General features: G+C 45.0%; 1 protein-coding gene across 1 annotated transcript; it reads right to left on the bottom strand.

Moving 5' to 3' along the window:
- Positions 1-3,532: 3,532 nt before the first annotated feature.
- On the bottom strand, positions 3,533-12,218 carry IL12B (interleukin 12B). The gene is made up of 6 exons (XM_021697875.1): positions 12,131-12,218; positions 9,398-9,673; positions 8,750-8,867; positions 7,036-7,253; positions 5,268-5,425; positions 3,533-3,666 (listed from the first exon to the last, which is right to left on the bottom strand). Exons 1-6 carry the CDS (start codon positions 12,216-12,218, stop codon positions 3,535-3,537), a joined length of 990 nt encoding a protein of 329 aa, XP_021553550.1. The 3' UTR covers positions 3,533-3,534.
- Between the last annotated feature and the right edge of the window lie 12,086 nt (positions 12,219-24,304).

Genomic DNA, 24,304 nt, shown 5'->3' with positions numbered 1-24,304 from the left:
TCTTTTTAACACAAGAAGGCTGGGGTAGTTACAGGGGTTGGCTCAGCTTCTTGTTGTTGCTAGGGTCCCAGAGTCTTTTTATAGTCTCAGCATGATGGTTTCCATTCTGGTTGCAGGGTTTCCTCTGAGACTTCTTCAATTTCATCTGCTCAAGAGAGGAAGGAGGGAACGGGTGATGCTCGCCCTGGCTCTGTCTTTTCTCAGGAGAACGCCAGCAGAATTTTCTTAGGTGTCATGGGCTGGAACTAGGTCTCATGGCCTTGCTGGGCAGCCAGCGTGGCTAGAAAAGTGATTACGTAGCTTCCCAAACCTAGAGCTCAGGAGGGTCACTGGGAGAGAAAGAAGTTGAGAGGGAGTAGTGATGGGACAAAAAGCAGGCTGTGTTTGGTGTCCTGCTGAAGGTCACACGGTCATGTAGCAGGGCTGGCCAGAACGAGTCTCCTGCAGTCCCAGTCTTGAGCTCTTTTGCTGTAACATTTGATACATTTGTAGTGGATAGACGCCTCATAAAAAAGGACTGTCCTGGAGAATATCTTTCAAAGACAAAAGCTCTTCAGTGCATGTACTGAACTTAAAATTAATCGGATGCTAAGAGGTCATGTCAGTTGGGAGCCAGAACATCTGAGCTCGGCCCTTTGCTGGCCAAAAGTTTTGGGAGAGGTCCCCTGGTCTCTGTACTCATAAATGTGATTAATTATTTTTTCTTGGTTAGCGTTGTTCATTAAGTGCCCACTAAGTGTTTTGGTATGTCTAGATGAAAGGCCCTGTAGGAGGACAGAGTTGTTATTAACCAACCGTGTGCTATCAAGTGTGGGCTCATAATACAAGATGATAGATTTCAAATGTTGGATGAGGATGACGGGATCTTCCCACCGTTCCTCCAGGTCAGAAGCAGAGTAGAATAAGGGCTCCAGGAGTCACTTCAAATAAGGACACTTACAACATCCCTATTATAATTACCTTGCCATTGCAAGGAAGCCCAAGTATGTTCACTTGGCCATTGAAGATAGTAGAGAATGGACTCCATTCTCTTGGATCCCACCACTTGCTCTTTCCATGGGAGGCACCGAAGAGGAATTGGCAGGCTCTGCCCTTTCTTTGACCTCCCCTTCTCCATTGAGCCTTCCTGGGCAACTCCAGGTTACACTGATTCTTCTCCTTTGTTCTTACCCCAGGGCACCATATACCGTACATTTTAGCATTTAGTGGTACTGCAGTTAACTTTTCATCCCTGTCTTATAAGCTGTGCCAGGAGTGGGCACTGTTTGGAGGAAGGCCACCCAAGATTTTCTGGAACTCCTCAACCTCAAGAGCTAGCACATGTCTAGACATATGACAAGCCCTCCATAAACACTGGATCTGGCCCTATGGGATGGGATGCTTATGACTCGACCAGGTTGGAGTTTTATTCCATGATGCCCTGGAACTAGTAGAGTTGATTGCAGGCTAGAAGGTGAACAGAGCAAGAGCATCCAACCTCTAAAGAGGGCATAATGCAGTTCGGTGCCCTTGCAGAGTTCCCTGTAGTCAGACCACAGGGACATTCCCTGAGCTCAGCAAGACACTGACTTTGGGAATCCTATAAAGGGAAAGGGCAACTCTGCAAAACTGGAAGTGAAATTGCTTCAAAGAAGGGCAATGCTTAAATGGCAGGGGAAAAATAATGCAGTCCTGGTAAATGTGGGAATAGGATCCTCGAGTCAGCTGAGAAAGCCCAAAGTATTATTGCAAAGAAGAGTTATTTTTTTTTTTTTTTTAGATTTTATTTATTTATTAGCGAACGAGCGAGAGAGAAACAGCATGAGAGGGGGGAGGGTCAGAGGGAGAAGCAGGCTCCCCGCCGAGCCGGGAGCCTGATGCGGGACTCGATCCCAGGACTCCGGGATCATGACCTGAGCCGAAGGCAGTCGCTCAACCGACTGAGCCACCCAGGCGCCCCAGAAGAGTTATATTTTTATTAGTTCATCGTCAGAATGTAAAAACAAGTAAACAGAAAATGAATGAAATCATTTTACAGAAAGCATATTCATTACTTAAAAGTAGCACCTTAGTGGTGGGCACTTTCTGGTCACATCCGGTCAGGTTTGCTCACGCTGACGAGTAAGCAATTCTTGATCATTTTCTTTGCATCTTTGTGCTTTTTTTGCCTGGCTATTAAGGAGCACCTGGCAATTCTGACAGCTTTATGTGCTTGGCCCTACCGGTTCTCCTTCCTGGATCATAAGACCTTTTTACTTCCCAGACACTTACATTGTCTCCGGGTCCCTCTCCTATGTCTTACAGATAGATGGGGGTAGGGACTGCCAGGGTGGCTGAAGCTGAATTTCAATTTCAGTTATTTTTTTAGCCCTTTCTAAATTCAGGCATCCCAAAACTAAACTTGCTTAGAAGTACAGGTAGGTGGCCCTGAATTGCTTTATCAACACCACCTCCAGGAAGTCTTCATGGATACAGGAATTGACATCTCCATCTCCAGAACCTTCTCAAATAGATTCATGTCTCCATGCCTCTATTTAACTACTTCTGTGTTCTCATCCATCACAAATATATTATGGTGCTGGCATCAGAACATTGTGTTCTCACTGGTTGTCATAAAACCCATATACTTGCAGTCTTGCTTGAGAAGTTTCCAGTGTAAATAACACATAAATTCACATTTTGCGTAATAGGGCCTCTTCCTTACAAATCAGGTCCTGAGAGTATGAAACATACAATACATCTTGGCACACAAGTGTCCAATAAAAATAATAAATTAATAAATACATAAATTACTTAAATATTTAAATAGCATTAAGGTCAGTGGCAACCTGCTAGCTGGAAAATCTATAAATAAAATAGCTGATTGTTTCAGTGGCCATTTGGCATGTAAATGTAAAAATACTGCGAAGACATGATAATGATCCTTTACAAAAAGCAAATTAGGTAGAAAATAACTCTGGGGGCCTATTCTATTGAGTCTTTAGAAAATTCTGCATAATATCTTCCACTTTCCCTCCAAGGTTTCATCCTGGGATTGGAACCTGAAAAAGAACACCAACAGTTTCTGTGAATTAGAAATGCGGCAGCAAACCCTTATTTCACACGACACATGACTGGGGCAATTGGGTTTGGGGATTCCATGTCAGAAGGGCCCAGCCTGTCCTTATGTGGCCTAGGATTTGGTTGCCTTTGGTGTCTTCCCCCACCCCCAGGTGCCCAGGATAAGGTTCTAACTCCTGAAACAGCTTGCGAGCTATTCTTGCTCGGACTCTTAGCTACCTCTCCCCTCTCCCTCTTCTTTGCCTTCTCCTCCAGGAGGGCAGGACCTACGCCTGTTTTCTTTACTGCAGTATCTCTGTACCCAGCATAATGCCCAGAACACTATGGGCATCAAATAATATCTGTTTAATGAACAAAGGTATCTTTCTGACTCTGGTGACTGTGAGCCAGGCACCCTATCTCCCCTTTCTTCTTCCGCACTGCCCCCCACCACTGCCCGGCACCCGGGGAACACTGAGTGTTCAGGTGTGGGCTGGGCTTTGGGGGCCTGCTCACCTAACTGCAGGACACAGATGCCCAGTCACTCCAGGAGGAGCTGTAGTAGCGGTCTCGGGCTTGCACGCGGATCTTGGCATCCTTGTGGCACGTGACCTTGGCTGAGGTTTTGTCCACGCAGAGTCTCTCTCTCTGCAAAGGAGAGGGAAGTCGTTGGCAATGCAGTCACAAGAGGGGCTGGGCATATTTCTGCAAAGCTTAATCTCCCCAAACAAGCACACCTTGGTTTTGGGGCACCACAGTAGCAAATAAACACTGGAGTTGTGTAGAACTTGCGCCACCTACCGATAGAAGCTCTAAATACAGATGCAGCTTTTCTATTTCAGCCCAGAGGGAGAGATGGTTTGGTCCAGCTTTCATCTTTCTAGAAGAGCTGCCTCGTCTGAAGGCCCCGTGCACACTCACCCCTGTACTAGGCTGATGGTGGGACACAGGCAGATATGTTCTAGCTGTCCCCTGGATATTCTGAAATACTATATCCTGATCCTTTTATCAGAAAACATGCTGAAGGGGCACCTGGGTGGCTCAGTGGTTAAGCGTCTGCCTTCGGCTCAGGTCATGATCCCAGGGTCCTGGGATCGAGCCCCGTGTCGGGCTCCCTGCTCAGCGGGAAGCCTGCTTCTCCCTCTCCCACTCCCCCTGCTTGTGCTCCTGTTCTTGCTATCTCTCTGTCAAATAAATAAATAAAATCTTAAAAAAAAAATAAAGAAAAGAAAACGTGCTGAAATCCAGGTATTGTTAACTTTTAGCTGTGTGACCACAGGAAAACGCTTTGGGCTCTGTGTCTCAGTTTCATCCTTTATAAAAAGAGGGATAATAATTATTCCTATCTCATAGATGTGGAAATGTTAAAGGTAATCCTCACATAAAACTCTTGGCCAAGTCTTTAATCGATAGAAAGTGTTCAGTAAATATTACCTATTAATGATATAAATTTTATGTAGGGAAGATACATATCAAGATTTTAAATAATATTTAGGTAAAGTCTACTCCAGAATAGCCCTTCCCCCCTACAAAAAATAATTCTCAGGGAGTGACTGAATGGCTGAATTTCGACCAAATGCTAAACACTATCCTGAATAAGGCCTTTATCCAGTGATTTCTAAAACCGGGGTCCCAGGAGTGTTGGGCTTTATAAAAGTGCCTTCTGGAACTTGGGATTATGATGGCAAGGCAGGAAAGCTTGAAAGCCATCGTCTTAGCCTCTAAGCACTAACATTCTGCTCAAAATCATTTCACGGTATGTGGGACAGCTGGGAATTATCCATTTTGGGTGAGACATAGCACACATGTTCTATCATTCAATTTACTCACTAAACTGAAACATTAAATAATGATTTGAGGCTCCTGGAGCCCAGATTTCCTATGTGAGGACCAATTCTGAGCGCAAGAATTAATGACCACCCATACTGGAGGTCAGCTGTGGTTAGGTACACGGAATTTGTGTCCACTGGACTGGCTTCCTGGTTCTGACCGTTCCTAGCTGGGTAACTTTGGGCAAGTCATTTAACCTCTCTGAGCTTCAGTGTCTTCCCTAGTGAAGTGTTGATGATAATACCACCTGCCTTTGTAGGGTTATGTTAAGGATTAAGTGATCTATCCATGTAAAACCCTTAAAGCAGTCTGAGGCAAGGAGAAAGTGCTAAATAGATGTTAGCTACTGTTATCATCACTCGTCTCCTAGCTGTGGGCCTGCATAAACCTGGGTATATGGCCCTGGAGTCACCTCTTACCTTTTCCCTATTGTTCTTGCCCTGGCCCTGTATGCAGAATGTCAGGGAGAAGTAGGAATGTGGGGTGCTCCAGGTGTCGGGGTATTCCCAGCTGACCTCCACATGCCGAGAATTTTGTAGTGGTTTCAGCTGCAGGTTCATGGGCGGGTCCGGTTTGACTGTGGAAGAAGATAAAGAAACACCCTTTATTTTCCTCAGGGGGCTTTGGTGTAAGGTAGTTCTGCCTTCTGATCCCACTTTCCCCTTTGACCAGCCGTGAGTCCCTAGGACAGTTACTTAGCTTCCCTGGGCACCTGGTTGGCAGGCAGGAGGCACCCCCGCTGCCGGTGCTCACGCTGGTGTCCTCGCCAGTTGTCCCCTCCTCTCTGGCTGAACCTGAGAGAGGCTCAGAATCCTTCTCAGCCCTGCACAAGCCGATGAGTCCCAGCAGTGGAACCGTCTCGGCGTCGTGCTCAGAAGAAATTCCGTAGAGACAACAAGACTCTCGCATCTGGGCTAGGTGGGGAAGGACCACCCTCCCTGTGCTGCGTACCCCTTTCGGCACCAAACTTGGACCTGAGCTGAGCCTCTGGCTAGGGATGAGATGAGAGATTTTCCACCTAGTGCTCGTTCTGTAGTCTTTTTTTTTTTTTTTTTTTTAATTTATTTGACACAGAGAGACAGCGAGAGAGGGAACACAAGCAGGGAGAGTAGGAGAGGGAGAAGTAGGGCTTCCCGCCAAGCAGGGAGCCCGATGTGGGGCTCGATCCCAGGACCCTGAGATCAGAACCTGAGCCGAAGGCAGATGCTTAACCAACTGAGCCACCCAGGTGCCCCCGTTCTGTTGTCTTGTCATGGGATCTGGCGGTAGTTGAAGTCAGATCGTCTCTCTGCTCATTCATTCATTCAGTAAATGCGGAGTGAGCACCAGCTGTGCGCCAGCTACTGGGGGATAGAGCAGCGAGTACCACAAAGACTCTGGCCTCAAGTAGCACACCTTTGTCTAGATGAGGGCAGAGGAGACTTTCTATGGAATGTCCAAAGCCCAAAGACCATGGCTCCCAGTAGACGCTTTTCAGATATTCTTCTTTCTGTTCTTAACACAACCGACATCTTCTTTCCTTCAGAACTCAGCTAAATACCACCTCAGAGAGACCTTCCCTGGGCATCCTATGTGAACCCAAACTCTGCCCCCCCCCACCTGCCAAGAGTAATTTCTCCACAAATGCTCGAGCAAGTTCTGTGGTTCTGTGAATTTCATTTCATGATGAACGTTCAATGGACACATGGCAAAGGAAGTGACAAATGGCAAAATCTCCACCTGCTGATTAAAAAAATAGATGTCCATTTTGGAGGGGCTTATATTCCAATAATGATTTTTTTTTTTTTCAAATGCTAGAGAAAGACTCACTGGGAATAACTACAATTAGTAGGGAAACCTTGGTTCTGGATAAAAATGCTATGCCTGAGGCGGTCCTGCTGGATTCACCACAGAAGCTGCCTGGACAGCAGATAGAAGGGTAGCCAAGAGCCTGCTTTTCCCAATGGGGCAGAACTGGGTCTGAGTTGCTAGCTGTGAGATCCGGGGCAACTTACGGAACCTGTCTGAGATTCAATTTTCTCTTCCTTAAAATGCAGAGAATAGTATCTACATTGAACTCTTTTGGGGGGGGGGTACAGAATAAAGGAGACAATGCGTGTAAACCCCTTACCTTGGTGCATGGGGCATTGTGGACATGTGACAAATGGCATTTATCTTTATGAAGCACATATAATTAAGAGGACTCACTGATGTCCCTGATGAAGAAGCTGCTGGTGTAGTTTTCATACTTGAGCTTGTGAATGGCACCCACCACGACCTCGATGGGTAGGCTCTCCTCGGCCGCGGGGCAGGTGCTGCCCTCCTGACACCCCACCGTGTACTTCTTATAATCCCTGTTGTCCACTCTGACCCTCTCTGCTGAGAGTGTCACTGCTCCACATGTCACCCCTTGGGGGTCAGAGAAGCTGAAATCAAAGACAGACATTACCTCGTGTCTCACCCATTCGTGGGTCAGTTCCCAGTGGCTGGAGCCAGACAGCCGTTTGAGGACACAATTTCTCCAACAGGTTTGATTTCTCCACAGGGGCCAAGAAGCTGCCCTCCCCAGGAGAACAAGCTTTGCCACAGAGGTGGTACAAATATTTAGAGACAGCTCTGCATGTCCGTGCCTCTGGCCTAAATGAACCCAGAAATGTTTAGATCCAGAGCCCTTGGTTAAATCTCCTTATTAAAATTTTAAATTCATTTTTCCCATTGTAATGACAAAATCCATATGTGCTAATTATAAAAAATTAAAAAGATAAAAATGTGCATAAATGAAATGTGTGTGCCTCTTTTAACCCTAATCTCACTCCCCAAACAGAAATACTATTCAGAGCTTGTCGTATCCCTCCAGACCTTTGTCTATGAATATTCAAAGCAATCATATATCCACATGTATATGGATACACACATATTTTGCCTATATATATATACTCACAATGATTTTATTTTTCATTAAATAGGACCCAACTATATATATATGTGTGTGGTTTATAACCATCTCTTCCCCCTCTGAACATATGGAGAGCGCTCCATGACAGACCACACAGACTGGGTTATCCATTTTGATGGCTGCATGTTAAGCTGGAGGATAAGGCGCCGCACTTTATTTAACTTTTCCCCTGCTGATTACCAAAAACATCACAATGAGCACTGGTATCTGTGTCTCTGTGCATTTGTATAAGCATTCCTTTAGTAAGCATTTTCATTTTCAAGACGGAAAAGAGAGACCCCAGAGGTTAATGTACTCAGTTACATGGTGGCCAGACCAGGCCGATCACCTGGGGTTTGCTCTGTCGCCCTGCCTTGTTCAGGAACCTGGATGGTGAGGGAGGGAAGTCACACAGACCTGCTAACATAGGTTCAGTATCCATGGAAACTGGTTTCTTAGGGGAAGTCCAAGTGCATCGGACAAACAATGAACTTCAGATTAGTGGTGTCGTTGGCAGAAGGAAAGGGAGTTGAGGTGGCTCTGGGAAAATTTCTAGAAGCCTCAGGATTTTGGAGTTGGCTTCAGGGCTTTCAAGATCTATGCCCCGGAGCTCTTGTTTCTATTTTCGTCTCAAGGTACAATTTTGGCAAGTCATTCGTAGCTTTGATTTCTCCTTTTATCCCTCCCTGTGGTGCTATGAGCCTTAATGAAGCATTGCCAGGCAATCTGGATGAGTGGGTTCAAACACAGCAGAGGCTATTCCCAGGCCCCAATAATATCCTGTTCTAACCCACACATTTGCTCAGGCGATTAGCTTAAATCTCCATGTTCTTTCCCCAATTTAGGCAAGAGGGGGCGTTGAAAAAATATAGGTTTGACTTTGTTTTCTCCCTTATCATTAACTGATAGGCCATGGCGAGGTTGCCCTTATTTTCTTAATGAAATAGTTCTAGCAAAATACTGAGAAATCAGAGTGGTTTCACTTACCCTCTGCTGCTCTTGACACTGAATTTCAAGTCAGTACTGATTGCCGTCAGCCACCAGCAGGTGAAATGTCCAGAATAATTCTTTGCCTCACATTTTAGAAAGAACTTATTTTTGGATTCTGGATTTGAAAAGAACAAAAATTCAATATTTGCAGGTTTTCTTTCAGATAGATTTTAATTGTGGTGAACCACAGGCCACCAAGTCGTACAGGAGTGAAGATCTTCCATTTATTCCCTTGGAAAATGATGCTGTTCCCCTGACAGGCAGTTCAGCGAGGACTGAGAAGGTCTCAATAGGTTGCTGATTCTGCAGACTATACTATGCACCTAACACATCAGGGGGAGGCATTAAATTTTTCAAGGCGGCCGCCCCGTGCTGAGTTATGCACTATACACGTTGGTTAATTTCCATTAGCCATTTAAAAAGAACTTCAGGAAAACCAACCATGAAAATCTCTCAACATGAGATCTGGATGGTGCCCAAAGCATCTAAGAAAGCAAAGAAAAACATAGGTGCTGGGTGGTTTCAGTAAGGGATTTGATATCAGTTCCTTAACTACACTAGTCATGTCTTAACCTTTTACATTTTTAAATTTATTTCTTATGGAGCAAAAGAGAAAATTGACATCCTCTGAGCGAATGGAATTACCTTTCTGTTCCTTTAAGATATCAGTGGACCAAATTCCATCTTCCTTTTTGTGAATCAGCAGGAGCGAATGGCTCAGAACCTTGCCTCCTTTATGACAGGTATACCGGCCAGCATCTCCAAACTCTTTGACTTGGATGGTCAGAGTTTTACCAGAGCCTAAGACCTCACTGCTCTGGTCCGAGGTCCAGGTGATGTCATCTTCTTCAGGGGTATGGCAGGTGAGGACCACCATTTCTCCGGGTGCGTCCGGGTGCCAATCCAACTCTACGACATAAACTGGAGAGCACAGGGAGTGGAGAACTGGACTGTAAGCTCCAGGAACCCCGGGACTGGGATTTATGAGCCACCTGTGCATCTGCCCTCCTGCGCACAACCTTGCTCGTGACAGCAAATGCTTGCTGAGATGATTGATCTCAGGTCACTGGACCCTACTTGGGTTTAAGGTTGTGAAGAGATAAACAAAGTTTTATAGCTGCCATCGAGTCATTAACTGGCAGCCTGTTTTTAATAATTGACCTCTGATTCACTGGCAGATGGGGAAGGCCTTGATACAATAGAAAAATGTGAACAGCACAAAACTCTTTACCAAAGGCCTGGTGGAGAGAAGAACCTTCCAGTACAATTTCAGTTATGTGGAAAATAAGGCAGGGCACAGAGATATCAAGAAAGACTGACCAGCACTGAGATCTTGTCCCCACTAACTGGCTAGGGGATTTGGAACAAGGTAGTAAATCACCATGAGCCTCAGTTTCCTCGTCTCTAAAATGATAATAATAGCTCTATGTCATAGGTTTGGCTATGAGGATTAAATTTAAAAAATATATAAAGCACTTAGCATGGTGCTTACCATTGTAAACTCAGTGTTGGTTTTTTTTTTTTTTTTTTAATTTTTTAGTGTTGGTTATTGTTATTCACGTACCAAAGTTTGGTCCAATGACTGCACAGAGAAACTGCCCTATAATTTTCCATGGGCATTTGAGGATTTAGTTCCTACTGCATAAATTAACTCACCCATGGAGATTTTCATTCAATTTTGTTTAAGCAGTTTTACACTCTTATGAAGCAGTTTAGTAGATCCTGATCTTCCCATTTCATCGAGGAGCATGCCAAAACCGAGAGGCTAAGCAAGCTTACATCAAGTTAGAAGTACAAGACCTAAATTTCAGGCCTTCTGCCTTGTTGGCTTGGCATTGGATCTCTAACCTGAGTATCTAAACTGGCACTTGAGGAATGGCCTAGAAGAGTACTGCAATGAGTGCGTCACATCCCAGCTTCATTCATGCATCACTTACTAATGAACTAGAGTCATTTAATGTAATGGTTCCCCAAGCCTGATCACTGAACCACCATCAGCAGCAACACCTAGGAAACTGCGGGAAAAGCAAAATCTGAGTTGTTGAATCAGGAACTTTGGGATGGGCCCAATGATCTGGTTTTTATGCTCTCCAGATGATTCTGATGCCCTCTCAAGTTTGAGAGCCACACTGGTTAAGAGCCTGGATATTGGAGTCACATAGGTCTGAGTTTAGATTCAGCTCTATATCTTACACTTGCCTGTGGCCTTAGGCAAGACATTCAATTACTCTAAGCTTCGGTGTCATCATTTTTAAAATGAACAAAATATTAGTGCTTGCTTCAGCAGGTTGAGACATGGATGATACAAGCGAATTCATACAACAGCTTAACATAGTGCCCTAAGTGCTCTATAAATGGTGACCCTTATTGTTGGCATCCAGATGTAAAGCACTATGGGACATAAGGTTCTTACATCAGAGGAATTTATAACTACTGAATGGGTAACAAAGACGCGAGCTAAAAAGCATTTGGGACCCAACTCTTTGGAAATGATTCGCTATGCTGACATAAAACCACGTGGCTCCTTTGGCTTTCTCTAGTTTTTCTTTGTTCCATCAGCAACTGAACAGCAAGGCTATTTTTCCTGTCACAACTAAGACTCAGAAGGCCTAGAAGACCCTTACCCAAGGGCAGGGGACAACAACTGCAAGAGGGAGCCTGAGGAAGAGCATCCAGAACCTAGTGCCTGGCTTCATCTCCTCATCTTGCATCCAAAGTCGTCTGCCCTCTGTTTCTCACATTGACTTCCTGGAATTTCGGTGGTTTACCAAATTAGAAGTTACTTCGGGGTTTACTATGCAAGGGCCAAGCTTCCTGAGCTCACCAAAAATCCCAGGGTTGGAAGGGATCTGGCATAATTATCTGGCTCAGGCCTTCGCCTTTGCTCAAGGGAGGGTCTAAAACTTTCAAACTCTCCTTGGGCAGAGGGGAGATGGCTGGATTGTTGAGCCCAAGTCAACGTGAGTCAAAATCCTACGCTTCCCCCAAAGTGCTTGGTCAGAGGTGAGTCCTCTCCGTGCTCGGAGGGAGTGATACTGTGCGGTGGAGGGGGGGATGAGAGAACGTAGTTCTTAATCTTTCCAAATCCTTCACTTTGGAATTTTCATTGTATGATACAGCTGGTTTTAGTAATACTTGTGAAGTCCATATAGCCTTTCCTATCACATCCCGCAAAAAGCTCCTACTCTGGCCCCTAATATGAAAGCCAAACGACATAGGTGAAGGAAGTACAGACGGCCTGCCTTTTCCTAGTGATGGCACTCACTAGGAACCCCCCAAGGCCTGGTTGCCCCTTTCGGGCTGATTTCCCCCCAGGGCCTGCCTGATAAGTCCTGGCTTAGATTTCGGGGCCGCCACAGAGAAGGAGAGCCGGGTTACCATTTTTCTCCAGTTCCCATATGGCCATGAGGGGAGATGCCAGCAAAACCAGGGAAAACCAGGAGACGACCAGCTGCTGAGGATGCATCTGCAGGAGGGGGAGAAAGAGAGGAGAAGAAGGAGGAAAAGAGAAGAGGAGGGAAAAGAGAAGAGATGATGTCAGTAATTATTCAGTTGCTTTGCAAACCATATTCATGCTATGTACATTGTTTTTAATCTTGATTTTTCTCTTTCTTGTCTGCACTATCAGATTAATACTACGTGAATTACGGGAGCCCTGAGCCAGTCTCTGGGTAAGAACATCTCCAAAGAGAGAACCACAGACTATCTGGAGCTGAAGGAGACCAGCCCTCTGATAGAATCCTCTTATTTTTAAGCTGAGAAACCCAGGACTCAGAGAAAGAACATGACTTGTCTGGATCAACATTCAGCAGTGATATACTTGGTACTTACTAGGTAAAGGGCTCTGGGCTAGAGTACTGGGAGTTAAAAAAAGGATTTGGGCCTGGATTCTGCCTTCTAGGGGCAAACACTTTCATTCAACAAATATTTATGAAGTCCGTGTGGTAAGTGCCTACCCTCCAGTTGGAGAGACCAGCTATACCTCGTTTCACTGTACCCAAGGTGGTATGTCCAGTGACACCTGGGGTAAAGGACTTGGGGTGGTGCTGGGGTGGGGGATAAGCAGAGGCGATCTTCCAAATTATGGCAACGATCTGGTAGCCAGGTTGAGTTTCTCTCCGTGTTTAGACGATAATTGCTCAAAACTCAAAGGTTACTTGTTCCTACACAACGAAACCAGTGATCCTCAAACTTGAGCGCACATCAGTGTAACCTGGAAGCCTTGTTAAAACACAGATGGCCGAGTCTGGGGGTGGTGGGAGGTGGGGCCTCAGAATCTGCATTTCTTAGAAGTTTCCAGGTGAAGCCGATGTTGCTGGTCCAAGGACCACACTTTGAGAACCTTTGGTTTCACCCATGTTCGGGGCCCACAGCTCTGAAAATCAAGATGTTCTATGGGAGAAGACCATGAAATACTGATATACCCACTATGAAAAGTGAAATGCCTCATTTTGTGCCCAATCAGCCACCATCTTATAGTAAAACTCAATCTAGATTAGTGTCCAGGGTTTGTGCAAATATTTAGAATGTGAAAATTGTACCCTACTTCTGAATTAGATAGAGAAGATTATTATTTAATTTCATTCTGAAACACCTCCATCCATCTCAGAGAGCACCAGCGTTCTCTGAGCAGGAACATGTGCTCAGAGACCACTGCGTAAATCATACGAAGAATAAGACTCAAAATTTTTGGTCAATACCTTAAAAATGAGCATCCCTTGGCTGGGGTGACTGAATATTGACAAATCACGGCTTTGTTAGGACCACTGCTAACCTAGGAGAACCTTGCCCCACACTTTACTCCCTTAGATTACAGAGGCTGTGAGTGGCAGAGACAGGACTAGATCTGGCCTTCCTGTCGAGTCAGCGCTCTGTCCCTGCCGCTTCCACAGGCACGTCTATTAATTTGTCCAGGTTACGACTGTGGCAAAAGACTGGTTGCCACAGGGCATCAGTTAGGACATTCACAGGCTCAGAGAGTCAGGCCGACGTGGGCTTGAACCTGGTTCCTCCACTCGCTAGCTGTGTGATGTTGCTCAAATGATCTCTGAGCCTCAGTCTCCTCATCTATAAAATGGACGTGATACCCATCTCAGAGGGTTGTTGAGACAATGCAATGAGATGACATCTTGTAGAAGGCAAACAATAACAGGTCAGCTTGCACCAAGGGGAAGAGATAAAGAAAAATTTGATAACGTTTGTTTTGTATACAAGGCTAGACCAAAAAGTGCCAAGCTGTAGGGAAATGCCCTAGAGGTATCGCAATCACACAGGCTTGTAGAGCCCAGCTGCCGGCACTCTGGGAAGGGAAATAACAGAGATTCCTGGCATCTCCTGGTGATTCTTTTGCTCTATCCTAAGGCTGGGGTTTTCCCTTTGCCTCTGTGTCTAGCACTTCCTCCTGGGGCCTTAGATGTGTTTGAGAATTTCAGGTGACCTGCACTTCAGGGTCAAGGGAGCCCTGGTGACGATTCTCTTTTTTTTTTTTAAGATTTTATTTATTTATTTGACAGAGAGACAGGGAGAGAGGGAACACAAGCAGAGGGAGTGGGAGAGGGAGAAGCAGGCTTCCCGCCGAGCAGGGAGCCGGATGCGGACCCGATGCGGGACCCGATGCCAGGACCCTGGGATCATGACCTGAGCCAAAGGCAGACGCTTAACGACTGAGCCACCCAAGCTTCCCCCTGGTGACGATTCTAAGAAACAACTTGCATTTTAGTAACACCCACATTGTAAACCATGGAACCCTGGCTGGGGGTGGAGGGGGTGGTGGGTCACTCCCTTAATCCAACCCAGGGAATCCAAAAAGGGGGCAGCATGGAGTTACCCTGTTGCTCTCCAGATCAGTGCATACCGGAGAGCTATACTCCACAGCCCACATTTCCTCGGCACGCTAAGTTGGAGGGTCTTGAGGATTAAACATTTTTTCCATGTAATTTTGTAGGTTTTCTAAATGCTTGAAATCCTTGTATATGGAACACAGGGACCCCAGGTCCTGTGCTCTGGTTACACTCCCTAATGCTGGTGCCAACACATGCCCATGACACTTGAGGGGCATTTCTTTTCCAAGTTTTATCTCGTTTGTTACTTTTTAATTTAAAAAATTATTTTTTAAAATAAAAAGACATAGTCACACCAGGCATGGGTAGCACATTCAAAGGGCCCCAGCTCTGCCACTGATCAGTTGTGTGACTCTAGGCAAGTCACTTGATTTCTTTAAGCCTCACACTCAATCTGTGAAATGGGCATCCTGTTGTGGTGAGGAGTCAGTGAAAGAATTCAGGTAAAGTATCCAGCAGGATGCCCAGAGGAAGTCAGGACTCTTGGCTATTTGCTCTTCCTGAGTCCCATTCATAGCACTTACTACAATTGCAACACACACACACACACACACACACAGAGCAATATAATATAGTTACTTCTTTAAGTTAGTCTTCCTTGCCACACTGAACTCTCTGATGGCAGGGATCATGTCTTTCTTATTCCACACTATACCCCCCCAGAGTTCAGCATCAGTATTCTAGCATAGAGGGATTTCATTAATTATTAGAAGAATGAATGAATGAATGTACAGAAACCATAAAATCTCAGATCCCAGTAAAATGAACAGTAAGAGGTTGTCCAAATTCTTTCTAATATCTTGAAATTCCTTACTTGAGAAAAGTGGGCCATCAGCTGGGGCTTTGTAATCTCTTGGTTAAAATATTTTAACCTGATCATTATTTTTTTTAATGTGAAAATCATTGCACACAATGTATCTGGGCAACTATAAGGCCCCAATGCAGTGTAATCATCTTTTTCCTCCTCACAGATTTAAAAACCCTTCAGAAAGTACTTTTAAACACTGCAGTTGCTTTTTATTTTTAAAGTAACACCAAAATTAGCTAATCCAAAAAATCTGGATAACCCAACTGTCACTCTGGTTGATTATCCCAACTGACTATTGAACCCAACATAAACATGGGAGCAAGGATGCTCTGCACCTTTCAATTATGAGGTGTAAGTATAATTCAATTGTTTATTGAATTCATTCTGACTTAATGAATGAACAGCTTTGAAAAAAGTTGACAGTACTCAGGGAAGCACCACTCACGTCGTACAATTTAACCGATGGGCATTAATATTGAGGAACATACTTTTATGTACGTACCGCTTTCAAACAAGACAAAACAACCTTTCTTGTAAAATGTGCCTTCATTCACAGAACTCGGTGTACAATTATTATTATTTGACTTTTAAAAGGAATACTTTCTACATCAGTTCCCAAAGGACTGACTTTTGGCTCATGTCCCAGCAGGTAAGTCACCAGGAATGCCTCCAGAAATCCACCCACTCCACCATGCCAGGCGCGGGGAGCACTCAGAAGACTCTACCCCTCTACCCCGCGAGCCTGCAGGCCTACCGAGGGCTGGCAGGGGCTAAGGATGTGCTTACCTTGCTTCTGGCCCGGCCGCAGTGTTCACTGGGTCTGAAACCGTTGTTTCTTCTGCTATTGCTGCTATTGCTACTGGAGCTTATATACCGGACTCCTACCAAGCTTTCTGATGGAAACTTCAACTAGAAACTGACTTGTTCAAGTTGCAACACTGAAAACAAGTCTCAAAACCTTCTAGGGGAATTTCAAGAAGTTCCTTTTTTTTTTTCCCCATGTGTATCAATAATGCTGAGGGAACACAGGCATCAAAATCCCAGGTAATGAACTAAGAGGAAATAAATTTTGGGTGGGGAAAAAGGAAGGAGATGCGCTGCTCATTTCTTTGGATTAACATCATGGCCAATGTGTTTAGAGCCTGCAGCAGGCAGCCACCCTGGGCGGCACAGACGGGAGAAGGAAGGCCAAGGAGACACACAGGAGGCCAGGTTCAGGTCAAGATCAAGCAATTGTACGCTAGAGGGTCCAAAAGCAAACTCTACGGTTCTCCTAAAGTCAAAGAAAATGAGATGAATGGCAAAGGATTTAGTATAGTTGGGGCCCCCCTCCACTACATTATTCCTTTAACATCTGGATTTCAGAAACATCCCATTGATCACCCACAGTGCTTCATGCACCACATACACCCTTGCACATTCATACAGACACAGCCCTGGGAAGATGATAAAAATGTGTGTATTACCAATAAGACACAAATATGTAGGGGCACAGCCCATGCTCATAGGTGCTTGATCACGGACAGGTGGGGGCAGAAAGTGAAATATCCACAGTCAGGCATATAGACAACCATGACCCACTCAAGGCACATCCCCTTGGGCACCCAGATAACCTCACACTCATTTGCACACAAAACTATGGCCCTAGGAGCTCTATACTAATGCACAGAATTAGCAGAATTAGCTAGAAATTCCTAGCGGAATTTAACATTGTTAAGAGGGGTGAAAGGTGAACACAGGATTAGACACCCCCCTCCACGCCTCCCCGTCTGCACACGAACGGCAAATAAACGCTAGAGTGAACACCTACACCGAAAACAAGCCTACAGATGCGGCCGTACCCAGAGCCGCCGACAGAGGGCGCTGCTGCGAGGCGGTGCCTGAGGGGCGCCTGGGACCCAGGAGCGCACTCCCGCCGCCGACATCTCCGTTACCGCGCGCGGTCCCTTGTCCCCGCCGTGTGGGAAGTTCCTGGGCCCCCGCAGAGTTTCAGGTGGGCGCAGATTCCCATGCTAACTTTCCTTGTAGTTTCTGCGGGGCGGGGGGTGGGGGCTGGAAACCCGGGCGAGAGCAGCGGAGCTTCCCAAGCGCACACTTCCTCCCTCCGCTCGTCCCATCCAGAGAGGGCGGGTGCTGCTGACTTGGCAGTCCCACTGGTTATCCGACCTGGTGCTCTGGCTTGGGCGGAGACATTACCTCCAGCTCAGAGCGCCTTCTCCCCTCTCCTCTGCCTTGTAAGCTTCAAGTGAAACAGAAGTTCTTCTCAGATTAACAAAGCAAAGCGTCCTGTATCCAAGACTCAGTAGATATGAACAAAGTAAGTTGCATTGTATTTTGGTTGTAGGATACCGTGTGTGTGTGTGTGTGTGTGTGTGTGTGTGTGTGTGTGTGTCTGAGAGCACTTTTGCTTTGCGATGGACATCTCTGAGGAATATAGCTAGACTATGATGGGGAAGGGACCTTTCCACAGTTTGATTTTCGTTGTTATATGCTACACATATACACTCACACACACACATACATAGATTAAAATATGTATCAACTTGGTGAGGTTTCTTTCTGTAAAAATTTATTTATTACCCCCAACAAACCGTCAAAGCTTACTGAATGGAAAACTTCTTATAAAATCGACGTGAAATAGTTTCACTAATTCATTTATAGTGGCTGCATCACGATAGGTGAGCCCTTCTGTGACCTTCCACAAGTCCATACGTATATACAGTAAGACAAGTAAGACAAAAACATTTTACCAGTGTGTTCATAAAAGCATCTTCACAATTTAAGAAAAAACTGATTTGAACATAAAATCTAAGTAAAAATAGTGTGCTAGTTATGGAAAAGAAGGTTTAAGGTAAGCCCTCGTCCCCCCTTTCCACTCAGATTGCAGGACCAGTCCTGTGTGAAAAGCGTGGGGCCACCACTCTTCACCTACACCACGGACAAGTAGCGGTAGATGTTTAAGAGCATGGACTCTGGTGTTAGAGAGCTGAATTCCAGCCCCTGCTGTGCACATTACTTAACTTCTCTAAGCCTCAGTTTCCACATCTGTAAAATGGGATTAATAATAGTACCTGATCTTAGGTTTGTTGTGAGATTAAATGAGGTCAGATGTAATGCGCTTAGCACAGCATCCTGGTTAAGTGCTTAATAAATGGCTGCTTTATTGATTGATTGATTGATTCTGCCTGTCCCAGGAAGACTTTGGTAGCTTGCTAGGGGACACAGAAGTTGAGTGACAGAATTAATACGAGGAGCCAGAAATAGAGCTCCTGATAGTCCTCATGCCAGGAAACCCGGTGTCTCTAGCTGAGCGCCTCATTTGGCTCTGAGCATACAGATAACCAGGATGAGAAAGAAGAACCTGCCTTTGCCCCATCTCTGCCCCATAGGACTATTTTTTTTTTTAAAAAAGATTTTATTTATTTATTTAACAGAGAGAGAGAGAGAGAGAGCGTACAAGCAGGGGAAGCAGCAGGCAGAGGGAGAGGGAGAAGCAGGCTCCCCGCTGAGCAGAGAGCCCCACATGGGGCCCCGTAGGACTATTTTGATGATCCAGTTTATCCACAGAGAAAGTAGTTCTTTCAGGTAATAAAGAATTCAGGTTCTCAGGCCCTACCTTCAGAGATTATTAGTCAGTAGATCAGGGGCGGGGCTCAGGAACCTGCATTTTAACAAGCTTGCAGTGATTCTGATGTGGGGACCGTGGCCTGCCCTTTGAGACACTCTGCACAACTCAGGGGCACTCGAGACACATGCCCGGAGACACATCCTTGGCTGTTCTTATCTCTGGATCCTCACAAGGCCAGCAAGCACTCTTGTAATGTCAACCGAATGCTGTTTGTCCTGATTTCACAGAAGAGGTTTATCACCTTATCTCACTTCACAATCCACATCCTAGCCCCAAGCAAACAGAACCAAACCAGTGATCTCCCTGTGGTTCTTCCTATGGGAAAGGAATGTCCACTGACTAATAGCAGGCACGCTGAGCTGTAAGATGAAGAGGATCTTCCTAGAAACTGAAAATAACTTGAAGAATTTTTTGACCACAAAACCTTTTTTTTTTTTTTAAAGGATAATCTGAGCTTCTAATACAAGTTTCAAATAAAGGGGAAGTCACATATGCTTCTTAAAATTAAAATGTTAAAAAAATTACGCAAGCAAGACATGCACGCGTGCTACTATAAAAACTTCAAACAATACAAATATATATAGAATAAAAAGCTGAAGCCCTGATTCACATGACTTCAGAGGTCACCATGGCCAATATTTTGGTGTATATTCTTCTGGAGTCCACTCCCGACCCTTTTCTATGTATTTATATCTATCTGGCTATAGAAATGGGACCATACTATACATATTTTTCTGTAAATTGCTCTTACGACTGTATTTTGTGTCTCGTGGTTTCTTATGTCTTGCTAGAGGTCTCCTAGAATATTCTGTCTGGATCAGTTAAGGTGCTTTGGGCATTACTCTCCAGCTAGCTTTTCTCAATCTCCCAAAATAGCTTTGCAATTCCAGGCATTAATCCACACAGGATCGCATTTAAGATAATAAAAGACCATTTTTGTCTTGTGTGTCTTTCTTAGGAGCAAAGAATTTGTCCCAGAAGTCCTCATATTCTTATCTCCCTGGTCGCCTATAAACTGATCACTGAGAAGGAGAGTGGGCTTACAATGAAAGTCAGGTTTTAGACAAGTTGGGTTTGCCCTGAGCTGTGGAGAGGATCAATATTCCAGGGGAATGGATATTCCAACTAGGTGGAAACTAATGTGGGAAACAAAGTCAGAAGAAAAATTATTGAATTTCCTTACTATCTACAGCCCATTGACAAGTCCTTGAAACAGGAAGAATGACATTCTCTAGGAACTCAGCTGCCTTGATGTTAATACTTTGCTAAGGGCAAAAGGCAATCTTAGCCTGACCTACCCCCCACTCCCACTGGGTTCCTGTAAGTCTACTTTAACATATGATCCTGGAGTCCTGGTCATGTAGGAAAGATGTTATCAGGGTTCGAAGCCGACGGCCAAGAAAGAATTCTTAAGACATCTTTGGTGCAAAGACTTTATTGATTTTATGAAAGCCAGGGACAGGACCCGTGGGCAGAAAGAGCGGCAATGGGGTCATGAGGAGTGGCCCATTATATACTTTCATGTTGGGAGGGAGTTAGGGATAGTGTAAGTCTCTAAGGGATTTTGGAAGCAAGGTTTCCAGGACCTTGAGGGGGCTAGCTGTTGTTGGGAAAAGGTCATTTATTACTGTCTAATAAAACCTTAGTCATGAGACCCTTCAGATGTATATCAGTGGGCCATATGCTTGGGGGATGATTACCAGCATGTATCTTGGGGGTGTTCAGAGATAAAGGAAGTTTCCAAAGGAATTTTTATATGTTAAAGTAGACTTACAGGATCCTGGGGGGGGGGGGGGGGGCTCAGGCCAGGATTGCCTGTTGCCCTTAGCAAAGTATTAACATTGAGGCAGTTGAGTCCCTAGAGGAATGTCACTCTCTGTTTCAAGGTCTTGTCAATGGGCTGTAGGTAGTAAAGAAATTTAATAATTTTTCTTCTGCCTTTGTTTCCCACATCACTGGGATTAGCCCCGCAGTGGGCTCCCTGCTCAGCGGGGAGCCTGCTTCTCCCTCTCCCTCTGCTTGTGCTCTTGATCTCTTGCTTGTTCTCTCTCCAATAAATACATAAAATCTTTAAAAATGTTTAAAAAAATATAAAAATTCCTTTGGAAACTTCCTTTATCTCTACCCCCCCCCCAAGATACTTGCTGGCAATCATCCCACAAGCATATGACCCACCGATACACATCTGAAGGGTCTCATGATTAAGGTTTTATTAGACGGTAATAAATGACCTTTTCCCAACAATAGCCAGCCCCCTCAAGGTCCTAGAAAACTTGCTTCCAAAATTCCTTGGAGACTTATACTATCCCTAACCCCCTCCCAATATGAAAGTATATAATGGGCCACTTCTCATGACCCCAGTGCAGCTCTCTCTGCCCACGTGTCTTGTCCCCGTGCCTTAATAAAACCACGTTTTGCATCAAAGACGTCGCAAGAATTCTTTCTTGGCCGTTGGCTTTGAATTCTAACGTCTTTCCTTCATCAGAAACCAGGTAGGCAACTGAAAGTCAAATATATCTGTTAGGTGAGCCCAAGTGGTTAGGGCTGTCAACGAAGTGAAGAAATATGACAATTATGTAGCTATCACTCAAGTCCAAGTGTTCTTCTCCCAAATGATTAGTTGCTTTTGAAGGGACACTTCTAGTTCAGGGACATGGGAAGTAGCTCCCACCTTCGTGGGAGATGTGTGCTAAGAAAAAAGACTGGGGTGGGGGGTGGGAAGGAAAGAGAGACAAAGAAAAAAGACCTGGCGTTCTATGGCCAAAATTTTAACAGTGACTATCTGAGGGGCATGACTGTAGGTGATTTTTGGTTTCTTCTTTATGATTTCCTAAATTTTCCAAAATGCCTATCATGAACTTGGATTACTTTTCTATTCAGAAAAAAATGTCATTGAAAAAAGACACGAACGAAGCACACGAGAAGGGCAGAATATGTAGTGGTTAGGAATTTGCGTTCTAGAACCAGATAGTCCTAGGTCAGCTCATGATGCACATTTATCTCATATAATTGAAGGTGCTCCTGGGATAAAAATTGCTGCATCCCCGGTGAAGCGCTAGGCTTTATGGGTGGTGATGGAGGGGCCTCTGCAGTGTGTGGGGCTTCCTGGAGGCAGGGGACAGCCTGAAGTAATCTCATTCAGTTTTTCAAGTGTCCTTCAAATATACGTTTTTTGTTTTAATGCTTTGTAAAAGATCCCTAACGTCAGCTTCTTTTTTAAAGGGGCTGAGATGTTTTCACCAACCTCTTCCCCTTCAACAATGAGTCGGGTCACATTTCTAGAAAGTCATCCTTCCATCTGGGCCTGTGCTCTGAAGGCAGTGGGTCAGATGTCATCACAGCTCAAGTTCATCCCCCACGTGGGCTTTTTTGCTGGCTAGACCGGACTGACTTGCAGAGGAGGGCTCCACTTTGTCATGGATGTTTTCATTTGCATATGGAAATCTTTTTCCCTTCCTTTCTAAGGGCAATTTTATGTTAATCCCAGTGAATGGAATGGGTGTGCAGACAACCAGAAGGAAGTGGGTGTGTCCTGGGCTGCAGGACAGCTGAGGTGTTTAAATGCTTCTGTTAGAAAGAGGTGGGAACACTTGGTCTGGTATTGCTGTCACCTGAGACAGGTAGAACAAGGCAGGGTGGGTCCAAGGTGGAGAGGGCAAGCTTCTGGAGTGAAGTACTACCAAAGGGGGCCCCTTTCCACATCAACTCAAACCAAAAGACGGTGATTACGTATCAACTGGTCCCTCCTGCATTTGTAGGGTAAATTGTTAAATCATCATTCAAGAAAGCATATTCCAGCTGCTGGAATTCCTTGGAGCATGGAATTCTCAAGACAGGAAGTAGCTTGACCAAAAATCAGAGCCTGAGATTTGGAACATCTTCCACTGTGACTGTTGATTGATTTGGGACTCTCCTTTCATTAGGAAGTTATATTCATCTGGGCTTTTATTGTATCTTGCTCTAGAAATCTGCCCTGGAAGGTAGCTATCGACCCTGGTCTCCTGCCCTGTCATTTTCTCTCCAAGTTTTGGCTTTGAAAATCCTATCTACTTATCGATCTACCTTTATTTATTTTTGATGGTACTTTTAAAAAATAACTCAGGCCCCTCGTTAAAAGAAATCAAATAGTACAAAGGTTATTAAGTGTTATTAAGTCTGTCTTCTTTAGGTGCCTTCTGGACTCCCCAGTGTGGAAATTGTTTATACCACAGATCCTGGGCAGACTGTCCAAACTTACCCATCACATTTGGTGATGATCTTTCAGTCATTTTACGTGAATATGTAACAACCAAATAGAAACAATTTTATTTATGTTTTTGAACAGGTGAGAAATGTTCCTTTAGATCACAGGAGACCATAGGAGATAGAATTGTATGACTTCGGCACTGCCTCCAACAAGCTCCACTCTCTTTGGGGAGAACTGATAAGGCATGAAAGTTAAATAATGCCAAGGTGAGAATGTGGCTGGGTCCTGGGTGATTGGTCACCAAACTAAGCCTAAGGCGTTATCGTGTTTGTGCTGTAAGCACCACTGGTGACGAAATGCCACTCTGTAGTCTCTGGAAGGCCAGAGAAATTTAGCAAAAGGCAAGAGCAGCATCCTCAGTCCTAGCAAGAAGCAGCACAGCAAACAGACCCTGTCGTTGACCGGTCTTGAGTTTTGGTCTCTGTTCTGTTCTGCCAGATGGATGATCTTGGGCAAACTCCTTCAACCTTCCGAACCTCAGTTTCCTCATCTGAGGAAGATGGGACCACTGGTAGTGCCCACCTCAGAGAGCACATAGAAGGGTCAAATTACATTTCGTGTAGAAGGTGGATCGATAGATGGCAACTGTCATTAAAATTAAATAATATAAAAAGGGAATGTGGTTGGCTGCCAGGTGAGTTTCTGGTCCTACAATGGAGCAATCAATAGGTCACATAACAGCAAAGTTTTAATAATGATTTTGCCTTTGTTTGTTTAGTTACTTTCATCTGACCACGTATCATGTTACTGAGCGCCTTCTCTATGCCAGATGCCATGGCAGTGTAGTAGGGACACTGTCCCCTGCTGTGATGCTCTCACGGGTCCTAGAGGGCCACCAAAGAACCCAGAGGCAATGACACTGCAGAGTGACACATCTTACGATGATGATCATCACAGGGTGCTTTAGAATTGTCTTTGGGGTGGTAGTCATGGAAGGCTTCCCAGCAGAGGTGATGTCTACGCTGAGACCTGAAGAACGAGGAGTTTGCATGAGAAACAACAAGACTGAACATTTTTGAGTATGCTTCTG

Source organism: Neomonachus schauinslandi, chromosome 7 (genome assembly GCF_002201575.2).
Source record: "Neomonachus schauinslandi chromosome 7, ASM220157v2, whole genome shotgun sequence".
Classification (NCBI taxonomy): domain Eukaryota; kingdom Metazoa; phylum Chordata; class Mammalia; order Carnivora; family Phocidae; genus Neomonachus; species Neomonachus schauinslandi.
This window is presented reverse-complemented; position numbering and strand designations above follow the sequence as displayed.